This window comes from Solea senegalensis, linkage group LG2 (assembly GCF_019176455.1).
Source record: "Solea senegalensis isolate Sse05_10M linkage group LG2, IFAPA_SoseM_1, whole genome shotgun sequence".
Classification (NCBI taxonomy): Eukaryota; Metazoa; Chordata; class Actinopteri; order Pleuronectiformes; family Soleidae; genus Solea; species Solea senegalensis.
The window spans coordinates 6,286,136-6,296,778 of record NC_058022.1 but is presented as its reverse complement, the minus strand read 5'-3'; the positions used below and the strand labels follow the sequence as shown (position 1 = coordinate 6,296,778).

Here is a 10,643-nt window from a genome sequence, read left to right as displayed (position 1 = left end):
GTATTCCCATAACCAATAACACATAATCCCTTTCCACCAACAACCTCCACAGAAAATGTCGTTGAAATCAATTATTTTTAGTTATACTGCTCACAGACAGACAGATGAGTGAGAACTGTCTGCCCTCCATTTATTAAAGTTTTATACTAAACTGAATCAATACTCTGTGCTATCACATGATTTAAGACACAGCGATATATTAGAGTTGATTTAAGTCACTTAAGTCATTAGCTTTCTGGCTGTAGAGCAGCGTCTTTGCCAATCTCACGGTACTGCAGCCAATGTTACGCTGCCCCCATGTGGAAAGAATTTGAACTGAACAGGTGCCTATAGTGTGATATATAATGTGTGTAGTTTTTTAATGATTTAGATCATTTACCTTTCTTTTTTCTAATAACTCAACTATTCGGAATATTCAGAAAGTCTCCTTTAAAGAACTTAGCACTCAAATATCTTACTAATGTTTTTTGTGCTCCTCCATTTACAAAATAAACGTCATATTCCATTTTACCAGCTACTTGGAAACTGTTGTTGCTGGGTTGTGAATATCAACAGTTTGTCAGTGCTTCCTTCCTGAAGCAGCATGAGTCATATTTTTAGTTTTGTATGAAGCATATTTGACCTTATTCTGCACTTGCAATGCACAAAAGACTGATGGAAAAAAAAGAATATACAACATAAGAAAGACTGAGGAGAATACAATGAAACTTTATTGTATACAATGTGACAAATTTAGTTCTTTTACAGTCGTAAAAACGCGACAAAAAAAAAACCACACTCCCAGACGAGCCTGTGCTGAAAATCTACTTTAGACAACACTGTCCCCTTCTGTTTGTCCTCCTCCACAACAACACCATAAACATAATGGTAATGATGTATTATATAAAGCTGCACATATTGAGTTCAAAGGCAAACGCGGAAAGTCCATCACGCCCAATTATTCGTAATTTGGCACGACTAAAGTGGTCGTTACCTTGTTCGCATTGATTAACAGACGCGAGGACACGATGCCTCTTGATAGATTTGTTTGTTTGAGAGCAACTCGCCGCTGTTGTCATTGATTCCACAACGAGAACCAATCCACCACTTTAATCTGCTCATGCTGCCCCTCTCACGCTGATGAACAATCGTGGCGTTTTAACAAAAACCACTGCGGCAGAACAAAAATCGTCTTTTAACTTTGGTATTTTTTTTCCGTAAAAGTCAGCCGTGCAACTGTAAAAATGAATATAGACATAAGATATTTGTACAAAATAGTAAACGGTAGATATGCAAAACATGCGTGTGGAGAGCTGCTATAACATGAGACAATCAGCAAAACATAATTATGTTTTTTGTCAGTGGGATATTGAAACGGTGTGGCTTATGATTTAGTCACTACAGAGTAAATAAAGTAATTCCACACACAAACGATACAGTTGCACTGTAAAAAAAAAACACAACACATACACACACACATAAGTAAAGCTGGAAATAAAATATGGACATAAATACAGTGACTCCACAGTACAGTGCAGGGATCTGTGTTCAGAAGGAGCGGTGGACAATGTTGCCGATGTTTTTCCGCCTTATTCGGATCATCATTTTCCCATGAGCTGCAACAGAGCAGAGCAACAAAGATCAATGACTTTTCCCACTTCTCACCGTAAATCACAATAATTGCGCCATTTACCAGAGACAGAGACAGAGACACAGTCATGTAAAACAAACGCACCCTTCCTCCTCCTGATGCACTTTCTGATGCAGTGCTTCCGGGATGTGAAGTTATTCTCGTTTCCCCCGCATCCACTGTAGTGAAACATCTGGCACCGCTTGGTCACAGGGTTGTATGCGAACCTCTTGTCCACACCGTGACACGTTCCTCTGTCCACGGCACTGAAACACACTCCTTTAGGCTTCAACTCTGAAACTGACAAGGTGTTAAACTGGAGTTAAGCAAAGTTTGGAGCGAGACAAAACCCACAATATGTATATTAATTAATTAGTTTTTTTTTTTTTTTAAAGCATCAGACTCACTCTACACTAAGATGTTTATCAAACTCATCACTGTACAATCATATTGGATCACATTGGGGTTATTTTTACAGTGTAAAGTTCTGATTGCAAACTACAACAACAATCTTAGTCCTGCTCATCCAACTGTCTTTTATTTTATTGCAAGTTCTTTCTGAATTTCGAAATACTACTTTCTCACGGCTGAAACAAAACAATTTTTCTGATGTTTGCGCTTCTGAAATGTGAATATTCTCTGGTTTCTTTGCTCCATATAACAAAGAAATCATTAAAACTGAGTCATTTTGGTTTGTGGGGAAAAACAAGACATTTTAGCGCATCATCATTTCCAGGTTTGAAAAACACTGATCGACATTTTATGGACCAAACAATTACTAGATTAGATTACATTTAGATTAGGGATAGGTTAATGGTTAAGGCTGGGTTTTAGTTGTGATAGTTAAGGTAAGATTAAGGGTAAGTTCCCTCAATAAGAAAGCTGTAAAAGATTGTGTGAGGGGAGTTTTCACAGCATGATGGCTTTGTTGATGAAAATTTACCAAATGCTGCTGCTGCTGCTGTTGCCAGGAAACCAGACTGTAGAGTACACAATAGTGTGCTTGACTCAGAGTTGGTTATACAACGGGGAGTTATCTATGATATAAAGAGTCGAGGCATGTAGAGAAGACAGCAAGCATGTAAATAATGTCCCTGTGGTTTACAACACTCCAGCTGCTAAGCTAAAACAAACCTCATTTTGACCATTTTTAACTTATATAATCCTCTGGTTTGGTATATATGAGAGGTCATGAAGGACATAGAGGATGCAGATGATGCTTTAATTGCTCCTGGTTCAAAACGATCTTCATGAGTTCACACACAAATCCAGCTTCAGTCTGTGTCAGGACAGATCAGGTCCAGAATCTGGACCTGGAAGTGCTCAGTGTGATGTCGACGTATTTTAAAAGAAAAAATATCTGACTGTGGCTTCCCATGGAGCTTTTCTCATATTCCAAATTGACTTGTTGTTAGCACCTGTAAGTGCTCTTTCACACAGGGGATGGACATTGATTTTTTTTATTTTTTATTTTTTTTAACAAGAAAACCATGTGGATTCAAAGACCTCACCGTCGACTCTATTATTAAGCTTAGAAGGAATCAAATCGATGGGGTTTGAATGAGTCGATAAATAGTGATAATATTACATAACTCATATCACCAATAAGGTGGTGAGACACTGTTTTTTATGGAGTTTATACAATATTAGTATCCCATAAATTAGTACCCGTAAACTGCAAAAAAAATATACAAAACTGCATCCTGAAAAATGAATCAAAGATATTATGAAAATGCATAATCCAAAAACAAAAAGATTCTGTTTTGGATTATAAATTATAACGGGGACAGTATAAGACTTTCCTGCCAAGGTGTTAATCTGCATGGAATATGGGTTAGTGTTTTCTTGCAACAGTCACAAGACAATAGGAGATTAAAGACGGCTAAGGATCAATAAAAGTAGATTAAAATAAATAAGAACATCATTGTCATATTCTGGAAACGTGCTGATTGTTTTCAGCATTTCTGACATTAAGCTGATTTATTGTAGTTTTTAATGTTACAGCCACAGGGTCACTCAAAGTGTCATTCCTCATATAACCACAGGATGTCACTGTATGCTAACAGTCAATAATAACATGCTGAAATGCAGCTGGAATTCAAAAACACTTTCAGCGCGACTGATATTCATTAGTTGCAGCAATCATTACCAAATGTTATTTACTCATCATGACTTATTTAATCTCAAGAAGATCTTTGTTTCTTTAAAGGGATAGTACAGGTTATTGTTAGTGTAGCTGTACCTGAGACATTCAAGACTGCCCTCACTGAGAACATAGTTGCCAGTAAGGGAGATAGAAAAAATAAATACATGTCTGTTCAAGTCTAGGATATCATAATAATATGTTCTCAGCTTCATATTGTTGTTAGATATTCTTTTATGAATCCAAACTAAAGTTTGTGTTGCCTTAGTTTGCTGCACCAAAGTCCATAGGGAAAATCAGTGATTTTACATCACAGCACACAGGAGTTGTTGATCCACTATTGCCACCATCGGTAACTTCAACCATGTTATTATGTGACTTTGGTGACAGATTTTCTTTATGGACTTTGGTGTGGGAGAATGAGCAGTTTGTAAACTTCCAGTTTCCGGCCAGAATACGCTGCCAAACAGCAAGCTAAAGCAGCGAATGTGTCCTTAAGATAATGTAGACTTAGCAGACAGAGATGTTATTAAGTTATTAGGTTTGTTATGTGGCTAATATCAGTTTTTCCTTGAGTGAAAATGCCTATTTTATGGTGGAGAAGGCCAGCAAAGTGTGGGCACTGCTCAGGCAGCCCTGACTTCAATAAAAACGTATTATGATACTTTATTACATAACAGAAATCCCCAGTCACAGAAACGCACTACTAAAATAGATGAGGATGAGGAGGAGGAGGAGGAGGCAGAAAGTACTGAGGCTAACACATCCTGAATCCTCCCCTCTGCATTTCTGACATTTAGTTTTTGAACACCAGAGTGCAGGAAACACAGGAAACCTCAGAACGCGACAGCCATGATGTACATTACGCTCCCTCAGTGTGAACACACCATCATTACTGAGCGGTAATATGTAACAAATGGCCTGTGAGAAGGCGAGGCTGTCACACTTTGGTTCTGTCTGTTGCCTTTTGTGACAGTAGCATTTTCTGCCAGCTGTCTACATTTATGCATCAATGCACCTTTTTTTTCTTCTTCTATTCCACAAAAAGTCACTGACAGCAAACACTGGGTTTATAAATGAACTGGATAAAGGTTTTGAGCATGTTTCATAAATCATAGTGGGCTCTTTGCTACTCACTCTGAAGACACGATGGTTGATTTAATGATGCTTTAGATGAGTTCATTTTGTCCCAAAAGTTTGATGATCAGCAGTTTTGTATAAAGTACCTAAAAGAGATACTTGAATATAACTTTTGTTAGACAATGAAGTCACCTTTTATAGGATTAGTGCAAGTCTTAAGGTATATGACATTTATTGTACTTAAGTCTCAAAAGTAATTTTCTTCTTTTTAAATTAAAGAAAGGAGTTAGATTTGAGCGACGGTAGCTCTGTGGTAGAACGAGTTGTCTTTCAAATTGAAGGTTAAGGGTTTGAAAATGTGCCGCACAGCACCATCTGAAATCTGGGACACAAGCTCTACTCATCTATTATTATTATTATGATCATTAATTCAAAAGTTATGCTTTTGCAAACATACACCATTTGCGAGGAAAATGAGAAGTCAGAGTATGAACATGTGCGTTATTAGTCTACTTTCAGTCCCATAGAGACAAGTGTCTGCTCAGTAGACATGGGACAGTATGAACATTTAATAATATATAACATAAACATAAAATATTTCTGATTTTACAAAATGATTGCAATAATTGTAAAGAAAAATGAATATGCTTTCAATCCTAAAGATAAAGTGTAAAGATGCAGGCTCCCCCTTGTGGCACTGTCATATAAATGACTATAGGATTTTATTTTAGTAAGCTAAACATAAGTTCCCCCATTTCCAATTATCCCACTAATGATTCAGCTTGTTGTGATTGCACCATTAAATTGTCTATCCTCGTATACTTAGAGTTCAGTTGTGTGTTTGTTTTTGAATGATGATTGTTTCCCTGAAGTTAAATCATCCCAGAAGTCTATTTTTACCCACTTATGTCTTTTTGAGGTTGACATAATGTTTACAGGTGCACTATTTTTTTTAAAAATCCGCTTCACATTCAGAGTCAATGTTTCTTACCTCCAGTCGCTTGATGGGTGTTATTCATTTGTTGCATGAGAGGCTGGATTACAACCAGTTCCCCTGAGAAACATGAGAAAGCATTAGAAATCAGTCGTTTTTTGTCTGTAATGTGAAAGAATAAAACATGATTTGATGATAACAAGAGCTGAATCGTGGCTGTGCCTGATCAAAAGAACTGAAAAACAGGCTACATTGACAAAACCTGCACAGCACCATCTGAAGTCTGGGACTCGAGCTCTACTCATCTATTATTATTATTATCATAATGATCATTAATTCAAAAGTTATTATATTTTTTGCAAACATACGCCATTTACAAGGTAAAAGAGAAGTCAGAATATGAACATGTTGTATTTTAATAAGTGTCCTTTCAGTCTTACCAGTGATGGTTGGCTGGACAGAAGCTCCTCTAACATGCTGTGTGAGGAGTTCTGGAGCCTCAGTGGTGACAGACACTGCATGGACAATTAGAAAAAAAAGAAAATGAAACATGTGAGAAGGTATGAATGTGTAAATTCATACCTTTCATATCACCATTCATATCACCTATGTAATTTAGACCTCATCTCATTACTGCAAGTCCCTGTCATCAGTCATAATTAAAGCTCAATTTCATTAGTAGCAGTCTGGATACAGATAGAGTCATCTATCTGAAAATCCATCAACACAATCACAACCACAACAATAATAATAATGTCATCAGATTTAGCCCCGGTCGAGCAACTTGCCCCTTATTTTCTTTGACAATTTTAAGTATAAATGGCTCCCGAGTCCTGGTAATTGAGTGTGCTTTGGTCACTTAAACATGATTTAAACACTCAATCAATATGCAGTGTGATTTCGTGGGTGGCTACAATTCATCAGAAAGTAAATTTTTGTGGTAGAAGTAGTTTTCATTATGTTGCCACAGTGGAAATGAGTTTGCACTTGTTGAGCTGCAGCAGCTGTGATCTGTCGTCCCTGGGCCGTCGTCTGTCGGCGCCGTCCTCCACCAGGACAGACAGAAATGACACCGCCGCGAGGCAAAGGCAGGGAAACTCATTATTTCTGTTGGCTCAAATTTATAGAACTTACAAGGCAAATATGGGCCAGATTACAAATATAAATGCTGTTGGACGTCTGCGCGTGGCGTATACTGTGGAGCTGAAGATGTGTTCTTTCATAAGCCTCCTTCACACTAAAAGTGGACGATTTACCCATGAGTGATTAACATGGGTGAACTTACTAAAGGGGTGGGGATTGGCAACAAATTGTTGTTTTTCTTCATCCCCAAACTGAGCCTTTTATATTTACAGTGCTTAACAAATGTATTAGAGCACCTGTTTTAACCCATTAACACCTAACCCTCAAAATGTCTGGACTTTTTTTTTGCTTATTCTAACCATAAAAGGACCAGAAAAGGCCTGTGAAGTGTTAAAATAGTGTTTTAACACTTAAAATGAAGAAAACCAAAAAGTATTGTTTACTATTGTAAACACTGTTAACTAAAATACTCACACTAACACACCTACGCACAAAATTGTCCTCATTGAAACTCATTCAAATCACTATTTTTGATGCATCATGACAAAAAAAATGTATATACTGTATATTTTTATAGCTTTATTTTTTATGAACACACTTGGGTGCTCTGGGAGTGTTCACTTTTTTGAAGGCGCATCTAAGAGTTAACCATTACAGAAACATAAAAAATGATTTTAATAAATACCAGTGCTGTTAATTTAGAGCAGCTGTGGCTTTGGGTGGTTTTACTGGATTTACACACTGTACCTTTAAGTGGGCTATTAGACTAGTACATACAGTCCATTCCCACCAAATGCCAACATCATTCACAGTGGCTGAACAAAAGAGCCTTTTAAATTTATGTGCTTTTGAACAAGAACTGAACAGTGCTGCCGCTGCCACCACCATGACAGCTCAGATGTTTCCCAGCCTTTTACAGTAAAAAAAAAGTCAATAGTTCAACACGGCCCACCTGGGTTCTGACATTTGGCCTGGCACTCCGCCATGCTCCTGAAGTTGTTGGCGTTTCCAAAGCAGCCGCCATAAAAGAAAGGCTGGCACTGCTGACTCCTGCTGTCAAAGAGGTAGCGCTTCACCAGCCCTCGACAGGGACCAGGAGCCTCTGCGAGATGACACGGGTTCTTGTCATCTAGAGGAAGAGGGAGGTTAAAAAAAAAAGAAGAATGTTAGAAGCCAGGAGAAAAAGGTTCAATGTGTAACATTTAGGAGCACAAACTTTATTGTTTTGAGGGTAAGGATGAAGTCGGCCATCTTGTGCTTCCCCGGAGCCTAAATGGACAAACTAGCCAGAGCGCGAGTCTTGAAATGGAAGCTGAACACTCAAATGATAAATTCTTTATTTCTGGTCTGGAAAGGCCACCGAGTTGTGAGCGGAGGAGTCATCTTACTCTATTTCTAAGTGTTTTGAGTAACCATGGCGACAAAAATCGCAAAGAAACTGCGGAAAAAAAATGATCACAAGCCAGCCCACTTTGGAGCCTCACAGTGTCGTCACACTTTAACGCAGAAACGTGGCTGAAACTTTAAATGGGTCACAAATCAAAGTTTTGATATATGAACACAGTTTAAACAATCACAGTTTAAGTTGTGTATGTTTTCAGATTGTATAGAGTGTGTATTGCGCCAGTGGCGATTGAGGTCCATGAAAATAATCACAAAAATCTCTAATCAAACTCTTTTCCTGCCCACAATTTCCAACCTACACAGATTTTTATTGTACATAAAAACATTGCTATGTTGTTATAATATTGTATATAAATATAATAAATATATTGCTATATACCTCCTATTGGCATTGGCACCAAGAAGCAGGCACGATAAAAAATTTGCCACAGAATTTTTCTAGTTTGGTCTAAAAATAAGTATAAACCATCAAATCTTGAAATTCCATTCCATATCATTATAATCGCATATTATGTGATTTGACATTTTTAACTTTGTATTTTTCCTTCTTTGTGCAAGTGAAATAAATCACTAACAAGTAAAGAAAGGACCTTAAACTGGGGGTTAAATAGGATTTACGTTATATGAGATGGATTTATTGTGTAAAGCCTGTGTAAAGTGGCGTGTTGTGTTTAGGAGGAGCGGGAAGACAAAGCAATCTAAAGCCCGTGGAGCGTATAGACTGCAGTATATGAACACTATAACCCAAAGGTTATGCTGACATTTTCACTGCAGTCATGTTCTCAGGCATTCACTCCCACTCTTCCTCTGGCAGCTGAGAAGTCAACTAGTTCCCGATGTTTTCCCTTTTCCCCAGTGAACCACATCTCCTCCTCCTCCTCCTCCTCCTCCTCTGCCGGTGTTTGTTCTCGTCTTTTCTGTCATGTCTTTCCCACCTCTTACCTCAGCGGCCTCCCCTCGCACGTCACATCACATATGGGTCATCCCTCTGTATTATCCCTCTTACAGACCCCGTTGTGTTTCCTGTGTGTCTGCCCCTCTGTGAATACACGTCTTATCATGTGTCAACTTTTGTTGCTATAGAACATTTTTCGACTTTAAAGCTACTTTTGTGTGTGTGTGTGTTGCGTTCTCTTTGATCAGAGACGAGTTGCTTTGAACGTTGCCACCTTCTGCGTTGTTGTTGTTGTTGTTGTTGTTGGTTTGACGGAGCCCCTCCTTTGAAAATCATCACAAGTGCTAAATAGAGCTGAAACAATTACTCGATTAATCGATTCCTATATTAATCATCAACTATTTAGACTTTTTTAATATAGGAGTTGATTAGTATCTGATTAATTGAGAAATTGTTTCAGCTCTGTTTTTTTTTTGTTTTTTTTACATTTTCTGATATTTTATGGACCAAATGATTACCTGTTAATTACAATAATCGACAGGTTAATCGATTATGAAAATAATCGTTAGTTGCAGCTCCAGTGCTAAACAAATTACCATTACTCAAGCAACGGGATCACGCTTCACTTAAGTCTGTGATGACGCGTTACTTCCTCATTACTTGGTGACCGACGCCGGTGTGAACACAGCGTGTGTGTGTGTGTGTGTGTGTGTCCTTAACAAGTAATTTAAAGTGTAGAACAAGTTATAATTACAATTTCTTTTAATAATTCCATAAGTAGACCAAGTCATTGGCCAGTTAATTAATCATGCCCCTTTTCTCGGCTAAATTTTCGCCACCAGCGTCGTCTGATTACTTTTAATGAATCAGCGGATTATAGCTCATATATATAAGTTTATGTGTTAACTTGATAAATGCAGCAAAGTCAAAGTTTCTTTCATCCCCAGAAACCTCCTTTACATCATTTTAGACTTAAAATAAATAAGTACACCACAGTGCAGACACAAAGTTAAGTTAAGCAATGTTGTGTCATTTGTTATATTAAACTTATACTGTATATTTTAAAGATTTCTAAAGATCAGTATTAATTGTACTTTCGAACTAAAATGAGAAGAACTTATTTAGAGGTTGTTTTATTTTTTTACTTTACTTTAACAACAGTAACAGTGCAATGAATAATAACGTAATCAATTCAAGTGAAATTATTCCACTGAAGATATTTATATATTGTATAGGGCGTCTAATGGAGAACCAATGCTTCCAAAATTATTAAATATATAAGTGTATATATATATATATATATTAGATGGTTAAAACAACTTAACCAACTAAAGCCAACTAAACAAAAAGTTTGAAGGACGTGCCTTTCATTACACATGTATGAAGTGTGTGTGTGTGTGTGTTTGTCGCTGTGTAGGCTGTATATGTGTATATTATGTGTTTTAATGGTGCTGTTTATGTCTTTGACTTTTTATCATATATAATAATATATATG

General features: G+C 37.3%; 1 protein-coding gene across 2 annotated transcripts in view; it reads right to left on the bottom strand.

The window, feature by feature from the left end:
- Window positions 1-692: 692 nt before the first annotated feature.
- The window catches only part of tfpia (tissue factor pathway inhibitor a), a 46,754-nt gene continuing 36,803 nt past the window's right edge, over window positions 693-10,643 (bottom strand). For both annotated transcript variants that reach the window (XM_044013663.1, XM_044013672.1), the window contains exons 3-7: window positions 7,802-7,978; window positions 6,207-6,281; window positions 5,824-5,886; window positions 1,715-1,909; window positions 693-1,595 (exon numbers count right to left, since the gene is read on the bottom strand). In XM_044013663.1, the coding sequence (XP_043869598.1) occupies window positions 1,528-1,595; window positions 1,715-1,909; window positions 5,824-5,886; window positions 6,207-6,281; window positions 7,802-7,978 (578 nt within the window). In that variant the 3' untranslated portion in view covers window positions 693-1,527. The remainder of the gene's footprint in view (window positions 1,596-1,714; window positions 1,910-5,823; window positions 5,887-6,206; window positions 6,282-7,801; window positions 7,979-10,643) is intronic.